General features: G+C 38.2%; 1 protein-coding gene across 3 annotated transcripts in view; it reads left to right on the top strand.

Annotated features, from left to right (window-relative positions):
• The window catches only part of CNST (consortin, connexin sorting protein), a 75,754-nt gene that overhangs the window by 17,564 nt on the left and 36,793 nt on the right, over positions 1-21,397 (top strand). For all 3 annotated transcript variants that reach the window (XM_033099881.1, XM_033099882.1, XM_033099880.1), the window contains one exon: positions 9,885-10,313. In XM_033099881.1, coding sequence (XP_032955772.1) covers positions 9,935-10,313 — 379 coding nt within the window. In that variant the 5' untranslated portion in view covers positions 9,885-9,934. The remainder of the gene's footprint in view (positions 1-9,884; positions 10,314-21,397) is intronic.

Genomic DNA, 21,397 nt, shown 5'->3' with positions numbered 1-21,397 from the left:
AAAATGAAATATGGCAATGAACGATGGCACTTACTAAACATCGAAGAGATTTGAGACAATCAAGATGTAAACAGCTGGTCCTTTTAGTAACATTTTGGTTCTTAAGTTATCCAGAACTGTCGATGGGGGTGCCAAAAAAGTGTATACAAGTGGACAGTTCGGTCATCATTGCTCAAGCTGTTGTTCACCGTCATCAGAAGTGTCTGGACGCTGATGGGAACCACTGTGAGCACCTCTTGTCATTACGGAAGTCAAACGTGACTTGTGTTCATCTTTTGTTGTCGGTCTCTATTGAGTATTACAATTTTAATGCAATTTTCCTTTCTTAAAATGTGTATACATTTTTTTTGGCACGCTCTGTACATTTTTTTTGGCACACCCTCTGTTGGTGTGCTTGTGTAAAAGACAGTATTTTATTATTATCTGACATTCACATTAATTTAGTTATAGCTTAGAAGTTTAGGAATATAGGTTCTCATTCAGTCTAATATTTATTCTAAAACTATCACAGAGAGAAAACATTCAAAAATCAGTGTAAGACAAGTAGGTATTGTAGGTGAAGACTTGTTCATGATAAGAAAGTGTGCTCAGCCAGGCCTATTGCATAGCAGTGATTGGATTTAAAAAGTAGAAAACAGAATTTAGCAAAGTAACTCTTTTTGTCTTTCCCTTAGCAACTCATTTAAATGATGCTTTCTGCAATGGATTAAAGAGTTGGACACCATTATGAATGAATTCAAAGGTTAAGCACTCATTTCTTCGTTCTTCTAAAATCTTTTAGAAATTAACGATGCCACCTTTGGGTTCCATATCTGGAGTACTTTCAGTTATTGTATCTTTTTTAGATCTAAAATATCCATTTGATTTTTTAAAAGTCTAGTGATTTGATTAAAGAGCAAAATAAGCTATTTGCTTTTGCCACTATATTATCAATTCTAGTTGTCTTCTGAAATTTTCTCTCCTATCCATTTAAGTCCTTAAACATTTTAATAATAGTTATTTTAAAGTTCTTCAATATATGACTCTCCTGTGAGCCTATTTCTGCTAACCGCTTTTCCTCCCAGTTCTTTTGTCAGATCTCGATTTCTTGTATGCCTGGTTATTTTGTTTTGCATATTGGGCATTATAGATGAAAACTTGTGGGAATAATTAGCCATATTGGATTTCTTCTTCCAAAGAGAATTTATTTACGTTGCCAGCAGGCAGCCACAGCTGAAATGACTCTGCTGGGCTTTTGTCCCTGGGAGGCCTGGTCTATTCCTTCTAGGGAGTAAGTAGCCCTTTCAGGTCCCACTTGAAAGCCTCAGGCTTCCCTCTTCTTGGCGGGCCCTGAACTCCAGTGTTTCCGCCAGCTCTAAGTCTCCTAAAAGCTCTGCTCTGCTTTTCTGGCCTCCACATTGAAGTTTCCCGCCAGCTTTTCTAGTCGTTATCATCAGGAAGGTCTGCCTGAAATGAGGTAGCCCGTGCTTGCCGGGAGAACTCTTTCAGCCTTTCTTAACGTTTATTTTTTGCATGTTTAAAAATGGACATATACACATATATTAGTAAAGTATAAGTGCCTTTAATTTATGAACACATCCATACAATGGGTATATGTGTGATCGATTTCTTTGCTCATTAGGGGTACACTATCCAAGTTTGCAGACTTGCACTTTGTTTCCCTTTATTTAGCTGTGATGGTTCAGTAAATACCTGGGATCTACTTAGTAGAAATTATTCTGTGTGAATAATGGTGTGCAGTTTTTGATGATGATACATAACAGGTTATATAGATTATATAGATTAATGTGTAAGCCCAAAGAAAGAGTTCACATTTAAGCAGTACAGCTAATAAATGGTCTTACTGGTGGATTTTATTTTATTTTGCCTCAACCTGTTTTCTAGACTCTGTACATCTGAAGACATTTCAGGATGCTAGAAATTGTTTGTGTTGCTATCTCCTGAAAGCTAGCAATTTGGTGTTTGCAAAATATACATTTGAGAATAGTTGAATTTTTTAATTAATATAAAAATTCTTATGGTGGGTAAGGACATATAGGCTCTGAAGTCAGATTCTTTGAGTTTGAATTCTGACTTTGCCACATACTTGCTATGTGACCTTGGTCTATTTATTTAATCTTTCTGTTGGTAATTCCTTCTCTGTAACACGGATGTAATTACAAAACAACTTTATAGGACCTGTGGGAGGATTAAATTTTATATGTGTACACACACACACACACACACACACACACACAAATACAAATGCTGCTGGACACTTAGAAAGTATTCAACAACTATAGATTGCTGTCAATAATTAGTGGTTTATTCAGACAATGCTGACTATTTTGTTAGGCCTCTTAAGGTAAAGTTATAATGAACTGTTTGCTCTTGCCTGTCTTAGCAAGAATTACCATTTTAAAACAAAATATGTAGTTTTATGGGTACTTAATGATTAAGTGTAGATACACAGCTTTATATCACTAGTTGTATAGCAAAGTGCTCAAAGTTTAAAAATTAGTAAGACAGTTTTCAGGAAGATATATAGATATGAAGCAATAAACATAACTTTTGTTTTAAAGGGCGTGGTTATGGTCTAAACCAAAAAGTAGTTTCAAATTCTTAGATTCTGCTGGTTGTGGCTTCAGTGTGTGGGTGCAATATGTTTTACAGCAAAGAAGCATCTAAAAGTAAATAAACACAACTTATGTGTGAAACTCGGGATGGGACTCCTTCCTCTAAACTGTGATTCCTTCTATGTATGTGGTATTAACTCTGTGAAACCAACTAAAGAAAACGCTTGTATTGCTAACTCAATTTCATGTGCTATGATTTGCTGCCCACCCTTTTATCTTCAATGAATATAAAAGTCAGTTTCTAGGAACATTTCGAATCATGAATTGCCTACCCCCGGTAGGCAAAATTTCTAATCAATGGTTGTTAAATGAAACAACAGTCAGAAATTATTGCCCAAAATACTTGATTCTGGATGTCCAAAGATGCCCATGATCTGACTGTTTTGAGAGAGTTGTTTCTATTTTGTTCCTTGTGTATGTCTAGGTATAAGAGACAGGGAAATGACCCTATTTTTTCATTGCTTGGATGTACCCACAATGAAGCTTTTCACCTGTTATTTCCATGTACATAACAGATTTTGAACTCGAGAGCTCTGTAGATGTGTCAGGTATTTGAACTGAGCCGCATTATGAAAGGGAGGACCGAGGGAAATGAAACAAATTATGCTTCCTTTTCACTCAACTTATCTGCCGCAAGGTCGTTTTGGGCTTATGAGTCACATAGTTTCACTTAATTTTTTCATATTTTAAGAATGCCTTCTCTGCATAAATAAAAATTCATGTTTGTTATTTTTTCCCCTTAGATTCATTACCTTCACATTTGACTCGTAGTTTTGTAATAATATATTTTATCACACTTCTGTCCCACTCATCTTATGGCATACCTTTTCTATGACCTTTCTTTTTTCTATATTAAGAACAAATTCCTTATTATAAAATTATGTTTTTCATTCTTGTTAAATATTAAAACAATCTGGTTTATTTTTATACTGTACTGTTATATAGAAATTAAAGTATTTAGAAAGACTAGTCTAAGGCTGTCTTAATACTTATACTTGCTATTCAGTATTTATAAAGTGCCAGGAATGTTTTGAATATGGGGAAGTACCAAAAAATGGGCTGCCATGCTCCTGGAGTCTACATCCTGAAAAGAAGATATAAACAAGTACTTAAAACTAATTGTAAAAGCATGTAGCATTTATTTCCTTCAGTAGGTATTTACCATGTTTAGTTACAAAAATGCTAATGTATATAGCCAGGAAATGCGTACAGTATAACTTGTATTAGCAAGAAAGAATCCAGAATGAAGTGATTCACCATAAGCCATGACTTTAGCTACTGTGGCAATGTCAAGGCAATATCATGGAGAACAGCGTTATCCAATAGAAATATAATGGGAGTCATATATAGAATTTTGTTTTCTAGTAACCACATAAAAGCTTTTTAGAAGGTAGAATTAATTTTAACAAGAGTTTACTTAGCCCAGTAGATCAAACTATTATCATTTCAATATGTAATCAATATATGAAATTATTAATGAACCATTTTACATTCCTGGTGTTCATAGTAAGTATCTGAAATATGATGTGTATTGCACAAACATAGTACATCTCCATTCGGATGCATTTTTCATTGGAAATGCTTGGTCTGTATTTAGATTTCCTAAAATTTACAGGTGAAAAAGACAGGTTCTCGCAGTTTGTTCCAAACATATATATATTTTTCAATAACTGAATCAATACCTGTTTTTAAATTTATTAATTACAATTTAATAAAAGGAACAAGTTAGTTCTCCAGTCTCACTGTTGATATGTCAAGTATTCAGTAGCCACATGTGATTAGTGGCTACCATAATGGACACGTAGGCGTGGAACATGTCAGCGAAGGGACCTTGAATCAAGGTTTATAGTTTAGCTAATTTTTAATATAAGGGTAATGTTGTGAATTAGTAAAAATTATTAAAATTATGGGGACATTTTAAGTGAAGTTTATATCTGAATTTCATATGGTCTGCATCATTTTCACAAAAAATTTGGAGGTAATTGCAGACTCCTCTGGTCCTCAGATGGTGGTCCTCAGGTTGAGATACTATTACCGTGTTTCCCCGAAAATAAGACCTAGCTGGACAGTTGGCTCTAATGCGTCTTTTGGAGAAAAATTAATATAAGACCTAGTCTTATTTTACTACAATATAAGACCAGGGCTTATCTAACATGATATAATCTAAGACCGGGTCATATACTAATTTTTGCACCAAAAGACACATTAGAGCTGATTGTCCATCTAAGTGTTATTTTCAGGGAAACACAGTATTAGGATCTAATATTAGATACTAATACTAGTTACTAGTTCCTCGAAATTGCCTTATAACATATTGTTGTGGTCAGTGTGGGATATGAAATCAACCTAGTGGATCTTGACCAGCATTTTTTTTAAATATGAACTAGTATGAAATAGAATGGAGAATGTATCAGAGTGCTTCACGTGTGTTAGGTTTCAAGGTACCTATTTTGTGTATATAAGATTTCAGTGAAAAAATGAATTGATTGTTGGTCGCAAAATTTTGGAGAATCATTCCTCTGAGGCATACTTTGATTACCAGTATACTGAATATTGCATATTCTCACATATGGTACATATGTCTAAACCAAGTAAAGTATTAATCACAGAAAACTATTTATCAATGAGAGAGAAGTGGAACTGGAACATGCCGAGTGAGTAAAATGGGAAAATGTAAAGTGATGTGTAGTCACCATAATAAATGCAGTATCAATAAATATAAACCCACTTACATATGGGTGTGGTGACTTTCTTCCTCAATTCTGAGTTGACTATGAGGAGCCAATTTTGAATTTGGTGTTAGGTAACTGCCTTCCTCTAAACTTTGGTTTGACTAGAAATCATCAAATTTAAACTCGGGATTGCATCTTAATTCTTAAGAACCTTGGCTTCTTTCAAAAGTAAAAATACAGTATTTAGGTTTAATTTGTTGTGGATTACCAAAAAATGGTACTCGTAATCTCCTTAAAGCATTTAAATAAAATGAGTGTAAAATAAAAAATATTACGTATTTAACTATTCCTATAATTTTTACATTTTAGTGACACCTGATGTTTAAGCTCATCAGATATCCATTAAAACGTATCAAAAGAAGTCAAATCATCCCTGGGATTGAGATTATAATTTTGACAAAATGCAGATTTTTTTTTTTGATTAGTCTGTTATTCTGTATCATTTGTTTATTTAACGCTTCTTCGAAGCTTTGTGGTTTTTCAGGTTTTGTAGAAGCTTCACTTGAATACGTTTGCTTGAAATTCTTCAGCTGTACAGTCAGCATGTCACATAACTTTTACACAATGGACATATTTGGAATGCTATTTGGCCACAAGAGGCTGGAAACTTGAGCAGCACTCACTGTCGTGCTTTTAAAGGCAAAATATGCCAGAGTCAGTGCTGTGTAGTCAATGTAGTTTGTCGCTGGTTCTTTTGTGAGAATTGGTTGTAGACATAGGGACTCTTACAGAACAGACATACTGTTTGGAAACAGCAAATAACCTTGAATGCCACTCAGGAGTACTTCTAACCTCCAGGTCCCATGCAGTGACTGTTAGCACATATTTTAAAATATTGTGTATCATCAGCGGGGTCTCTTTCTCCTGGAGATTTTCCCTTCCCCATGTGCTTTCTCATAGTGAGATACAGGCTTACTGAAACATCAACCTTTTGACTATTTCATAGTTTTCATACTATTTCATTTTTTTTTTTTAATGCTGATCAAAATGTTGGTGGTGTAGCATTGAGGGAAGAGGAAAAAGGAGGAAAATGAGATAAAATGACACATAATCAGTTTTCAAAGCAGTAGGACTCTATTGATGAGAAATCCCATTAACAAGTTATCACATTATTTGAATTAAAATATTCCAATTGTAATGTGTTAGGAATGCAGACAGAAGCCAAATATTGTGTAACAGGTCCCTTTACCTGTCAGTAAGGGCGTGCAACGGATGGGAATCCATGTGCCTGACGTTCTCCTTTCCAGAGAGGGGCTGTAGAAAATTTGTTCCCTCCCTCCTTCGTGTATCTAGTAAGTACAAGGCTAGACGTTGTGAAGAATAAAAATTATCTATGCGTTGGGTATTCAAATGGCTTAACTCTAGTAGGGCACATATGCAAAAATACACAGTGTAGGGCGGTGTTTGGGAAGGTCTCAGTGAGGTGATAGACTGCTATGGAAATCCCATTATATTATTATAGAAATCCCACTATATTATCTTTTTTTATTCATTTCTGGCGTACAAAACAATGTAATAGTTAGACATTTACACCCCTCACAAAGTGATAACCCCCCCCACACAAGATTGCCACAGGGATAAGAAAGACAGTTTGGGGAATAAAATCAATAATGTTTTAAAGATTTTGTAGGGTATCAGATGAGCACTTTTCTTATTAGGGAGGACTATCTTACTGTATGGGTCTTTTGGAATAGAGAAGGCAGGGTAGGCAAATTGGGGTGACTTGAGCCAGGGCTTGAAGAATTGGTAGGTGTCTTATAAGAAATACCATAGGACGTTCACACCTTGGAAAGACCGTAAGAGTTAGTGCTAAAAAGTAGTTTACAAAGTTACCTTCTGAGAATTAAACTAATTATATCATCACAAAATAATAGGAGACAAAATGTCTTGAAGCCCAAAGGAAGGAGTACCTACTTTACTGGTAATAGCTACTTAAATAGTGTGTTAGTGTATCTTTAAAATGAAAAGTTCTCAACAAAAAGTAGTCTAATACAGGAAATGGTGTATTGTGTGGATCCAGCACTTTCCAGGGAAAGAGAAAACTTCCAGGAACTTGAACTTCTTGGTCATTAAAGATGTGTCCTCTGCTGTAGTGTGGAGATTCTTCACTGGGGTCTACCTCAGCTGGAGCGAAAAATTCTTTCAGTCACTTTCTCCCCATTGTCCCCAGAGCATGATTAAGAGTATGGCCTCACGATCATAACTCATCCAAATTGCATTTCTAAACTTGCTAGCTGAGTGACTTTTGACAAGATATGATACTTGGTCTCTTCATTAGTATAATGGGACTAAAATTACCTGTCTGCTATGGTAATCATGAGAATTGAATAAAAGTATTGGTCTGAAGAGTTTTACTCAGGGTCTGGTACATGGCACTCAACAAAGCTGCGAATGTGAGCTGTAATTTTATACTCACCAAGGAGCCTTAATCACTAATATCTAGATATCTGAATCATCTAAAACAGGTGTGCAGAACAGATGCTGAAGCATTGCAGGAACTAGATGAGATATCCCCACCATAAATTAATACTTCCCAGCATTCTCAAGTGACGCTGGCTAACATTAGTCTGTGGAGAACCTAATCATTCCTGGGGGGTTGGAAAAGTGCTGTTTCTGTACCTGCAGTGAGGCTACAGACCTGCAGAGTAAACCTAGCGGCATTTAATGCCAACCTGGGAGATTTCTTGGAATGTAATAATGGCTAACTTTCATTGAGCATTTCCGCGGGCCAAGCATTCTGCTAAGTGCTTTACCGGCCATGTTGTCTAAGCCTCAAAAATGACTTTTCAAGGTAGGTCTTAAAGGTCTCCCATTTTACAGATGAGAAAATTGAAGCTTGGAGATGCTACCGTGTTTCTCTGAAAATAAGACCGGGTCTTATATTAATTTTTGCTCCAAAAGACGCATTAGGGCTTATGTTCAGAAGATGTCATGCTGAAAAATCATGCTGGGGCTTCTTTTCCGGTGAGGTCTTATTGTCGGGGAAACACGGTAGGTCACTTCCCGAGGTCACGCAGGTTGTTGAGTGGCCGAGCCAGAATTTGAACCACGGTCTGCCTCTCCTCTCAGCCATTGTGCTGTGCTGCACAAGACGCAAATCAGAAGACCTGGTTTCAGATGCAGTTCCACTCTTTCCAGGAAAATGAACTTAAACACATTGTTTTGGTCTCTGAGCTTCCGATTCTTCATCTAAAACACACAATGAACACGTCCACGTAGGCTTCTTTGGAAAATGAGAAATAAGGTATGGGAAGCGCCTGGCCCAGTATCTAACGTGTGATAGAGACTCAGCAAGAAATGGTTGTTATTGTTTGGGGCTCTCCAGCCTGCTTTCTGCTCACCATCGCCCTTGGCACGTGTCTCTTTATATTGCATACCTATCAGTGGAGATACGTAGTATATATGTTAAGGAAAATGGTACCAGCCAGATTTAGATTATTTTTGCCAAGCAGTACTTTAATGTCTGAATCAAATAAAATATTCCCGTTACAAAATATATTGAAAACATATGATCAGTGTAGAGTTAATGTTATATTTTATATTTCCTTTTCATGTTTTTAAAGAATTTTACTTTACATGTTTCTAATGAGTAAGCATGTATTTATTAATTAGAATAATTTTTAAAAGTCCTATCATTGAGGTTTTTCCAAAATTATTGGAATATTATATTTGATTCAAGCCCAAAATAATGCTTAGCAAACATAAAAGTAAATCTAAATGTAGCTAGCATCATTTTCCTTAAAATGTAATGTACTTTTAGAAGGGATAAAACATGACTGATAAAGGACTTATAATCCATTTTGGATCTTTAAAATGTTAGCAGGCTCCTTGGAATAGATTTAGATTTTTCCAGGTCTCAACTAGATAGCCTAGAGTTAATCATGTCCTTTTTTTTTTTTAATTGTATAAAAAGAATTTGCTAACAATTCTAAGGTACTTTCCCAGGGTTTATTTTCTGGAAGTAAACGATGTAATGAGAATACGGTGTAAATATCTACTACCTGAATTTCCCTCACATGTCTTTTTCCAGTCTATTTTAAAAATATGTTTAAATGTTTTCATTTGCAAATACTGCTGTTGGCCAGACAAAAACTTAATACAAATAACTTTTACTTGTATGGTTAAGAGTCCAGCGATAAGATGAGTGATTGATTTTAGCAGATAACCTGTTTAACCAGTAATTTCTGTCATTAAGGCAGTGATCCCAACACGATGCACATTAGAATCACCTAGAGAACTTAAAAATACCTATCAGTCCCTGGGCTCATATCCTCAGAGATTCTGATTTAATAGGCCTAGGTCCGAATTTGACAAGCTCCACAGCTAATATACATGCAGCCATTGTAGTCAAGTGAGAACTCGGTGAGGTGAGACGGGGTGGGGTTGTGAGTGGGGAAGAGGTCGCAGGAAGGAGCCTCAGTCCTTTCTTTTCCTTCCCTCGTTCCAGTCGAACAACCCAAGAGAAGCAGAAAATAATCGATCACTGAGAATCCAGAGTTTAGAAAACAAAGTAGCTTTTCTCTTTTTGTCATTGCAGACATGGAAGGACTTGAATGAAACTTACATGGTTCAACAAAAGATGCTCTAATGGATGATGGTGAAACTCCTACATGTAATCCGCAGATAGAACCACAAGATGGGTGTCATCCTGGTGACTGTGTGGAAAGGATGGTAACATGCTTGCCTTCTGCCTCCGACGAAAATGAAAACCAGCTTGAAGGGGATGGGCGTGAGCCTCTGACCAGCAGTGGCCGTGCCATGGGCAAGCCTGAAGTGTCTGAGCAGGACAGTCTCAACAATAATGAAAGCTGCACGCTGAGCTGCGAGGTGGCCGCAGGTGAGAACCTAGAAAACCCTCCTTGTGCAGACCCCGGGGGTGAACAAGACTTCTTGGGAAAGGACAGAAGAATACCTGGAAAAAGAAGTTCTAGATGCAAAAGAGGCACTGCTAAGAAGATACCACAAGGTATTTTTAAAATTTATTTCTGCTGTTCCTCGAAAATAAATCATCTTCCCACTCCATACTGTTTATTCTGTCCTACATCTTGCGTTTCTTCGCTTAATATGTTCCGGAACTAGTTCTACACTCGCATGTACAGATTTAGCTGTGTGGAATACCATGCATGTCACATGTCTCCACAGTGTTCCAGCGTATGGGTGTACCATCATGTACCCACTTCTTTACTTATGCCATCATAAATGCTAAACCTGGTATTCTTTCTACCTGTTTTCACACTAGGTACTTTAAATGTAGCCCTGTCTTTATAAATTAGAACATTTGCTACCGTTTTCAGCCTTCTGTCATCACTGTGGCTTTGATCTCTAACCTATGAGCTTATGTGCTACTACAGTCTTACGCAACCTGTTCATAGAATCTTTCCATTACACTCAGTAGGCAAATAATATACGTGAACATATATTAATATACATCGTTTACCGGTGTTGAATGGGACATCTAGCTTTAATTATCTATAATCACTTTGGTTACAAGGTAATGTAGGGTATTTGTTATTGGGTATGTGGTTTGGCCCTTAAAGTTGGGATTTATGGAATTTTTGCCTGAACCACAGGGCAGCCTTGAAAAAGGCAGCTTCTGGTAATTTTTGATCAGAATCATGGGACTGGAGGGTCCTGGTACGTCCCAGACGAGGACTCTAGTTAGCACCACTTCATCCGGGTTTGTATAAGGCTCCAGTGGATGAAGTGCAGTGTCTCCTCTCATCTGCTCTTTTCTGCTGCTTTGGCTGATTGCAAATATCATCAGTCTATCCATGTCCTGTTTTTTATTTGTATTTTTTACTTGGAGTAAAAGATCAGACTTTCCAGTTCCTACAAATCAATCCTTATTTATTCTGTAAGGTAGTTTGGTAACTTTTAAATGTACCTCATAATTTGGCTTTCCAGTTGATTGAGCCTGTTGTCTTTGCTTTTCCCTAGTGGACTTACATCAAATTAAAATAATTTTGACAAGGGATATGAAAGCATTTTCTTAAAAGAAAGGATAAGCAGATGATATGCGATACTATTTATATATAAATTGATTTATTCTGTATATTATTCAAGGGCAATTTGACTGTGTCTCTCAAATCTGATCTTGTGACACTTAAGAACTGAGACTTGGTTGCATATGTGTAAAGGTCAGTCGTAGCTTCCAAATCCCGGCTCCTTTTACTCCTTCCTTCCATGACTTCATTGCAATTTCCCTAAGTGTAACTGTATAATTTAAAGTTTTTTAGTACTTATTATCCAGTGAGCAGATATATGTAGAATGACTATCCCCTATTGCATTTGAAATAATCTGATTTATAAAACTTAGGGATAGTCTTTATACAGAGTATTTTTAAAATTTATTTTATATTTTATATAAGATGAGTTTAAGAGTATAAGAAAACTGAATTAAGAGTTGTGAAAACTAAGTTCAAATCTTACTTCTGGTTCTAGTTTTACTTCATGGAACTTAACTGTCCTCAGTTTCCTTCTCTGTATAACGATGATTTTCATCTACATATATCTGTCAAATTCCTTCCTGAGGAGGGAGTTTCTTAGATTTCTGAACAGAAATGGTGGAGCCTAAACTCAATTAATTAAAACTTGGTGATTCACCTCTAGTGTACCTCTAGATTTTTTTACACGTTAAGGGATACATTTTTATTGGTACTTTAAGTTTTGGTAAACTAAAAGAAGATAAGTTTGGGTGGGCAAAAGAATTTTCAACGGAATGGAAGGATTTTTTTGAGGATAGAATTATGTCTTTCTAACCTGGAAGGGACCTCGAATGGGAAGCTTTGGGATGGCCTGGGAGCTTTCCTCAGTTTACCCTAAGAAATCACGGAAGCCTGTCCGCTCTCAGTACATATCCAATCACCAAATCCAAGTGATCTATCTCCCTGTGGTCTCTCTAGTTGGTCTGTTACTCTCCATCCGCACTGCCCTGGTTTAGCATCATGATTTTTAGCCCCTAAAGATTTCTCCTGTCCTGTTTCTCCATGATCCATTCTCTATGTCAAAACTAAGACTGCAGGCAGTTTATGCGAGACATGGGTGTATTGATTGTTCTTTTTACTGTGAAATTTTAAGATCCTAAGGAGATAAAGTTTCAAAATTTTGCAAATGAGTATTTTTCTCATAATAAAACAGCTTCTAAAATGGGAAATGATATATAAAATGTAATATTCAATTCCAAACCAGAAATAAGTTTATTGTAGGTAGGTGCTGTCTCAACACTTGTTGTGGAAACAGACATTAAGGTAAATTGATTCACTCTTCTGTTTTCTTACCTAGGTTAACTTATAGTAATTTTTCATGTATCCCAAAACTACTATTGTGAAAAAAAGAGACAGAGCAATAGTATTAGAAGACATGTCAATACTTACACGTTTTCTGAAGGCAGCGTTTCTATAGCCCTGCTAAAATCTTGAACTTGGCCTCACATAAGCCCAGTTGTCATTATATTATGGGCTTATTCTTTCCTTAAGAGAATCGAATCCCCTCAATATAGTCAACTAAGCAGGGTTATAAGTTGCACCGCATCAAGTTTTCACTAGCATAGTTTTAGGCAAATAATAGTCTAAAAATTAGGTAAATCATGTTCTATAAATTTCAACAGCTTTTGAGATAGAATTCACATACCATATAATTCACCCACTGAAACTGCACATTTCAGTGATGTTTAATATAGTCAAAAAGCTTTGCAACCGTAACCACAGTCAATTTTAGAACATCTTCATCACCACACATAGAAACCCCATACCTGTTAGCAGTCACTCTCCATTTCCCCCCTTAGCCATCCCAATTCTAGGCAACCACTAATCTACTTTCCCTATAAATTTGCCTATTCTGGACATTTCGTATAAATGGGATCATACGATAGATGGTCTTTATGACTGGCATCTTTCTACTTAGCATAATGTTTTCAAGATTCACCCAGGTTGTAGCATGTATCAGTACTTGATTCCTTCTAATGATCAAATAGTATTCCATTGTATGGATACATCACATTTCATTTATTTGTCAGCTGCTGGGTGTTTCGGGCTATTTCTACTTTTGGCCATTATGAATAAGGCTCCAGTGAACATTTGCATACAAGTTTTGTGTGGACATATGTTTTCATTTTGGGGGGTTATGTATGCGTAGGAGTAGAATTGCTGGATCATAAAGTAACTCTTTTTAACGTTTTTAAGACCCACCAAACTGTTTTCCAAAGTGGCTGTACCATTTTACATTCCCACCAGCCATATACGAGGATTGTAATTTCCCTACATCTTCTCCAATACTTGGTGATATCTGACTCTTTTGATTATAGCCACAGTTTTTTATTGAGATGTAATTTACATGCCATAAAAAACACTTTTATAAAGTGTACAGCTTAGTGGTTGTATATTCACAAAATTGTACAACCATCTAATTCTAGAATATTTTATCCCCCCCGCCAAAAGAAACCATGTACCCATTAGCAGTCACTTCCCATTCCTCCCCTCCCCCCAACCCCAACTCAGCCCCTGGTGGCATAAATTTTGCATGGTTGTGAGATCCAAATTCAGATTAAGAGCCTGATGGTTGCCATAGCAACATACTTTAGTTATTTACTCTGTCACCATAGTATCTAAACATTTGACAAAACAGTTGAGCAAATGGCAGGAAGCCAGAGATAGTCAGCAGATGGAAATTGAGAAAGGAAGACCCTTCTAGACTGACTTACCACTATGCACTGCCCTGAAGTGTCCCACTGGAGGCCCTCACAAAGTGGCCAGCTGCGAGGTGACAAGGAGGAAGGAAAACAGCCCTTGGAAATGAATCTGTGGCCTGAAGTCAAGCTTGTGTAGTGAGAAGAACAAAGACTTTGGATCTGAATATTGGCTCTGCCTCTTCCTACTTCCATGACCCCAGAAAAGTACTAATTATTTCCTTGAACCTCTTTCCTTGGCTATGGGAGGGCTGATCCTTACATATTGTCCTTACAATGAGCAATCCTGAATGTAAAGCACTCTGTCAAGTACCCAGCATAAAATAGGTGCTTCTAAATGGTAGTTGGTGTCTTTATGTCACAAGATGAATTTTGAGTGGCGTGACTAGGAGCAACATTGAGCCAAATGAAGAAATTGGTTTAATTTAATGCTAAATCCCTCTTATTTTTGTCAGTATCTTTTAGGATCTTTTTAATTCTCTTTTTAGCTTTACCTTTCCCTGCCCTTTTCTCCTCGAATGTGTGTTCCTAAAAACATATTTCCAGGGACATCCTAGTTTAATGTCAGATATAACATGCCTAACATATAACCTGTTAACTGATAACTGAAGTAATAACTTGTGATGCCATAAAGTATGAATCCTCAGGGCATATTTGCATTTTGCTTACCTGCCTTCGACCATAGTAGAACCTTTACACAGTAGCTGGCCTCCAAACTCGAATATCCATCGAGCTCAGTCAGAGAATCTATATGCTGGGAGTTCTGGCCAGGATTGAGATCACTGGGATTGATGTGGACTGTGGTGAACAGGATTGTGCATCCAAATTAAAAGGTTTTAATTGGCTGGATTACTATAAGAAGAGTGATAGATGCTGGGATTGATATTTTGGGATCGTAACCCATTCTGTTCATTAGGTGGGCAAATGGGCAATTTAACTGTTACAGACTATACTCTGAATGTCTATAATTCTGAAGTCATGATTTACCTTATCTCTGCCCCTAGTAGATATTCCAGCTCTTTAAAACTAAAATTTCTTTTAAAAGTGACCTGCAGAAATAGTAGCGTCTGTTTTTACCCTTCCCTCATTAATGGTTTGATCAGTGAAGACAGATCATAACTCTTCTGAAAGGTAGCTGTTCCCTATGTAAGAATAGAAGAGTTCCTGATTTATAAGATTTAAATAATTTTAGGGACTTTAAGCTTACTAGCCAAAATTCCCTTAATTAAAAAAAGCCCCGATATTAAAAGTGTGTTGGTTTCCTATTGCTGCTATAACAAATGACCACAAACTTAGTGGCTTAAAACCAACACAGATTTATTATCTTACAGTTTGTAGGTCAGGAATCGGCCACAGGTCTCGCTGGGTTAAAATCAAGGTGTCACAGGGCTGCGTTCCTTTATGGAAGCTCCAGGGAAGAATCAGGTTCCTTGCCTTTTCTGGCTGCTAGAGGCTTCCTGCGTTCCTCAGCTTGTGGTGCTTTTCCTCCATCTTCAAAGCTAGCAACACATGTGGGATGTCCAGTCTTCCTCGTCCACGTTTAAGGAGCCACGTGATTATATTGGGACCACCGAGAAGACTCAGGATAAGCTCCCTTTTTTCACGTCAACTGATTAGCAACCGTAATCACATCCACTACCTTACGTTCCCTTTGCAATGTAATGTAATATATTTATAGGTTCTGGGGATTGGGACATAGATTTCTTGGGGGCCGTTATTCTGCCTACCACAAAAAGATTTTAGTTAAGATAGACTAGATCAGGACTGTACATAACAGAAGAATTCTTCCCTTTATAAAAATTTTTCTTACATTATTTTGTAGAACCATACAAAGTTACTTAGTCAATTTATACTTCCTGAGCATTATATGCCAGGCATTATAAAATTTGGTGAACATGCCTTTGAGGTTTTATGTTCAAGTGCAGGAGCCAAGTAACTAACAAGTGCAGTCTAACAAGACAGGAAGCGTGATTGGTGCTAAGTAAGCACATGGCTGGGGAAATACGCTGTCCTAGGAGGGTTATGGAAGGCTTCCGGGAGGAATTGGTACCTCAGCTGAGTGAGGACAGATAAGTGCTGGCCAAGTAAAGAAGATGGGGAGAAGGCAGAGAGGAAGGACATCAGACGTAGCAGGGCGCACCAACGCCCAGAAGACAGGAAGACAGCCCCGTGTCTTGGCAGCTTTCAGTGTCAGTTTGGCTGAAGCAGAATAAAAGGGAAGAATGAATCTAGGGGAAATAGATTGAGTTTCAAAAGATTAGCAAGGTGCAGATGATAAAGGATTTTTTTGTGTTATAATAACCAGTTTGGGCCTTCCCATAGGTTTGAACAAGAGAGTGATGTGATATAAGTTGCATGTTTTAGAAAGATGCTCAGTCTGCAGTGTGGAGGATGGGTTAGACCTGTGTAAGATTACAGGGGGTGCAACCAGTGAAGGGGCCTTGGCAATAACTTACGCAAGGGGTGCTGGTGATCTGTACTGCGCTAGTTGCTGTGGGGCTGGAAAGAAGTAAGTGGATTCAAAGTTCCTAAGGGAGTGGAATTGACTGGATCACAGGTTAAGTATGAAAAAAGAGCCCAGGCTAATCCCCTGTTTTCTGGCTTAGACACCAGATGCATGAAAACGCCTCTTCCTGAGGGTGAGAGACAAGGAGCAGCCTGGGGAGAAGAGGGCAAAGGTGATATGGTGATGGGGGTTCTGTAGACCTCTAAGTGGGCAGTTGGTCTAGACCTTAGGGCCATCATCTTGGCCCTGAGGTCTAGACCTGAGATATATAGATTTGGGAGAGCGAGAAAGGATCCTGAAAATGACATACTGTAACCTTTTCATTGTTACAAATGAGAAAGTTAAGGTTTAATCCAGAAAGTACCTTGTCCATCTTTACAGGAGAGAGAGTAAGAATTAGGATGTGAATCCGGGCTCCTAACGAGTGATAAGGTGTTTCACTTCTCTTGCCAAACAGCGATGCCCTCTGGATAGGGTTCCTACTAGTAGTGGTAGTTCCCCACCTTTCATTGATTTTCTTCTGTGTAAATATTTGCCCTGTGCTAACAGTGCCTGCAGTCCTGACAAGACAGATCTTGCCCTTACTCTCTTGGATTCCTCGTGGAGTTAGCAGGAAGGCGGGTGTTAAATAATAAAATTATTACACGAGTGCATCGTGCTCAAAGTCCATTCTGGGAGCTGTGCCTTAGGGCAGCAGGGAGCACTCCTCGCTGAAGGAACAAGTTCAACATGTATTGAATGGAGAGAGCAATTGGAAGGATGGTAGAAGATGACCTTGAAGTATAATCCCCTGTGTTTTCTGACTGCTAATGGAAAATTAAAAAAACCGTCAGCGGAAAGCTCAGTTAGGCGTTACTAGATTGGAGTAAACACATCACATACTTCGGAGGACGTCGCTCCCCTCATAGCTGGAGCGGGAGAGCTATGTGCTCTGCCATCCTCTAGCTTTTTCCAACAGACTGCTCCATTTCTAATGGTGGGACTCATTACAATTTTAATGAATAGTTAGAGCTCTGCTTCTTTAAGAGCTCAGCAAAGCAAACAAGCTGTAAAAAGGGCTGCTCCTTCCACTCAAGACAACTACCTTTTGTGGCATCTACTTGAGAAGAAAATAAGACTATTTTTTGAAGGTTTGTTTATATGTTGCTATCTTGCGGAGTCTGCTGTGATGGCACATTCCTACGAAAACACTTGAAACAAGTGATTTGGCTGGTGAAGGAGTGGTCTTTCAGCCTCGTTTGAGTCCTTTTCCCTTCAAGTATTAAAAGCCAGGATGCCGCCTAAAATAAAATCCAGGGGCTGTTTTTAATTTTTTCCATCCCTGTGTTGACATTGAAGTCACCCAACACTCAGTCGAGAGAACAGTGTTACCACTTTTGAGTGCTGGGTGCCCTTTGTATGTCACTTAATTTAGTTTTTAGCCATTGATTTATGAGGGACCAGATTGAGAGAAGTCAGGTCACAGGGAAGCTTGACTGCAGCCAGCACTCCTGCCCACAGCCCTGTTCTGCCCAAGGGCACAGAAGAACAATGTGCCACGTGGAGCAAATGGTAATTGGGCCATAATTACATCAGACACCTTTGACCCCAGGTCAGTTCAGAAGGCAGTTGGCTCATTTGCAGATTTATCTCACTCATAATACTAGTTGAGGAAAAAGGAGGAATATTTCCTTTTTACCACTTAAATGTGTTTAGCCAAGGATTGAAAATATTTAAATGGTGAGCACTCGCCTCTCTGTTTTCATGGTACTAACTACAACCATAACATGGTGAAATGTGGGAGGAAAGACAGGAGCAAAGCGCAGAGAGTCTAGCAGAGGAACTGCATAACCGTTTATTCAAATTTAGTTCTAGTCCGTCTTCCAAAATTATGGCCAAGATACGCGTCAGCATAAACGAGTAAGACAGTTTAAGGAACTCAGTTGTGTCGTCGCTCAAAGAATCGTAACATGAAATCACGGACATGAAGGCATTTTCTTCTACTTTTTTATTGCAGTAAGATACATACTTATAATGTCAATTTGCCATTTTGAGTGTACAGTTTAGTGATATTAATCACATGTTGTGTAACCATCACCAGACTTTTCAAAATTTTTATCACCCCAGAGACTCGGTAAGCATTAAGCAATAACTCCCCGTCCTTCCTCCCCCAGGCCTTGGGAACCTCTGTTCTACTTTCTGTCTCTCTGCATTTGCCTGTTCTAGGGACTTCATATAAGTGGAATCATATGCGATTTTTCCTTCTGTGACTGGCTTTTTTCACTTAGCTTAGTGTCTTCAAGGTTCATCCGTGTTACGACATGCATTCCATATGTATGTACCACCTCCTGTGTATCCGTTCATCTGTTGATGGACATTTGGGTTGTCTCCACCTTTCAGCTATTGTGAATAATTCTGCTGTGAACATTGGCATACATGTATCTACTTAAGTGTCTGTATACCTAGAAATACACATATTTTGTATATACCCAGAAATGGAATTGCTGGATCACTGTGGTGATTCAGTGTTTAACTTCTTGAGGAACCACCAAACTGTTTTGCATTAGCAGCTGTAACATTCCGATGAGCAATGCACAGGGTTCCAACTTCTCCACATCCTCACTGCCACTTATTTTCTGTTTTTCTGATAATCGCCGTTGTTTGGGGTCAGTTTCAGCCTATGGTGATGCTGTGGGCTAGAAATGACTGGGGTCTCTCACCTGGGCTCGTATTGCTTGAGGCGAGCCCACACGAATGTTTCTCGGACCACAGCCGGCAGGTGTGATGGGCCAGCCCTTGTGGTTCTTATTATGACGGCAAAGCACATCTCAGCAGCAACCATCAGTGATCTTTGAAATAAAAAGGTTTATTACTCACAGGTCCTGGAGGATACATGGCACACCTGGGACCACACAGCAAGGTCTTGAGAAGGGGGGTGGTTCTGCCTTTATTGGGGTCGAGGGTAGAGTGCCTTAGGTTTTACATGTTCACTGTTCATTGGTGAATTTAAAACATTAGAGTGGGAATTAAAGCTTGGTAAGGGAAAGGCAAACAATCAAAGGTTCAGTTATCTAGGGTGTTGGATTTTCTCAAATGTTTTTTATGTATTAACTGAGGTGATGGTGTAGGATTTCTCTTTGTTCTGTTAATGCAGTGTGTTATATTGATTGATTTTCTTATGTTGAACCACCCTTGAGTTCCTGGGATAAATCCAACTTGGTTGTAGTGTATGATCATTTTAATATGCTGCTGAATGTGGTTTGCTAGTATTTTGGTGAACATTTTTGCATTTATATTTATAAGAAATATTGGTCTACAGTTTTTTTCTTTAATATTGTCTTTGGCTCTGCTATCAGGGTGTACTTTATTGTAGCCATACTTATTTTTAATACTTTTGTCTTTTAACTTTTATGCCAGAATTAAAAGTTATTTACACATTACCATTACTGTATTAGAGTTTTTTTAATTTGATTATATCCTTACCTTTGTAGTGCTGTGGGGTTTTTGGGGTTTTCTTGTTTTGTTTTGTTTTTCTTTTTTGGACAATTTTGCTAGGTAAAGTGTTCTTGGTTGGCAGTTTTTTCCTCCTAGCACTTTGAACACATTATCCCACTCTCTCCTGCCTGCAAAATTTCTGCTGAGAAATCCATTGGTAGCCTTATGGGAGTTTTCTTGTATGGGAGGATTTCTTTCTCTCGTGCTACTTTTAAAATTCTCTATTTCTTTAATTTTAAACAGCTTTATTATAATGTATTCTTTTAGGTTGAAGCTTTGGGGAATCTATAAGCTTCATGAACTTGGATGTCAAAATCTCTCCCCAGATCTGGATATTTCTCAGTTTTTATTTTTGTAAGTTTGCTTTCTGCCCCTTTCTCTTTTCTCCTTCTGGGACTCCAGTAATATGTAAGTTGTTTCTCTTAATTGAACCCCATCGTTCCATGAGCTTTCTCTGCACCTTTTCATTCTTTTTTTCTTTTTGGCCTTCTGATTGTATAATTTCAAATGATCTGTCTTTGAGTTCACTAATTCTTTCTTTTGCTTTATTGAGTCTGCTGTTGACTATTGAATTCTTCAGTTCAGTCAATACACTCCTTAAGTCTAGGATTTCTGTTCTTTTTTTTTTTAGCAGTTTAATTTCTTTGTTGAACTTCTCATTTTGTTCACATATTGCTTTCCTAATTTCATTTATTTGTTTTCTTAGTTCACTGAATTTTTTAAAAGGATTATTCTGAAATCTTTTTTAAAGAGTTCATAGAGCTCCATGTCTTTAGGGTCGTTTTTAGAGCTTTATTAGTTTCCTTTAGAGGTGTTATGTTTCCTTGGTCATTTGTGATCCACATGGCCTTGCGTTGGTGTTTGTGTATTTAAGGCAGTGTTTACAGAATGGCGTGGGAAGGGAAAGTTTCACCAGTCTGCCTGTCTGGGTGTTCCATCTGGTGGTGTACGTGGAAAGGGTTGGTGCTAGACTCCTTTGACAGGTAAGTCTAGTGCCTGGGTCAGTAGGTGGTTCAGCCTGGTGCTGTGGTCCACAGGGGGCAGCGTGGTGCCTGGGTCCTTGGGGGCCAGCCAGGTTTTTGGAACCACTGGGGTGGATCTGATGAACCCATGAGCCTGGAGCCTGGGGCAGCAGGGTGGCCTGAACTTCAACTTGGAGTGAACTTAGAGCTTGGGGCTATAAGTGCCAATCTGGAAGCTGGGTCTGCAAGGTTTGGCCTGGCTCTGGGGAAGGCCAGGAGCCTGCATCCATCAGAACTGCCCTGGAGGCTGGGGCCATCCTGTCTACATTTCTTAAATACCAGAATTCCTCTGGAGATTTTGAATGTTTGAGGTGGTCAGATCTAGGAGGGACTTGAGATCTAGCCAATCCCTTCATCTTAAAGGT

The sequence above is a fragment of the Rhinolophus ferrumequinum genome, chromosome 27, assembly GCF_004115265.2.
Source record: "Rhinolophus ferrumequinum isolate MPI-CBG mRhiFer1 chromosome 27, mRhiFer1_v1.p, whole genome shotgun sequence".
Taxonomy (NCBI): domain Eukaryota; kingdom Metazoa; phylum Chordata; class Mammalia; order Chiroptera; family Rhinolophidae; genus Rhinolophus; species Rhinolophus ferrumequinum.
This window is presented reverse-complemented; position numbering and strand designations above follow the sequence as displayed.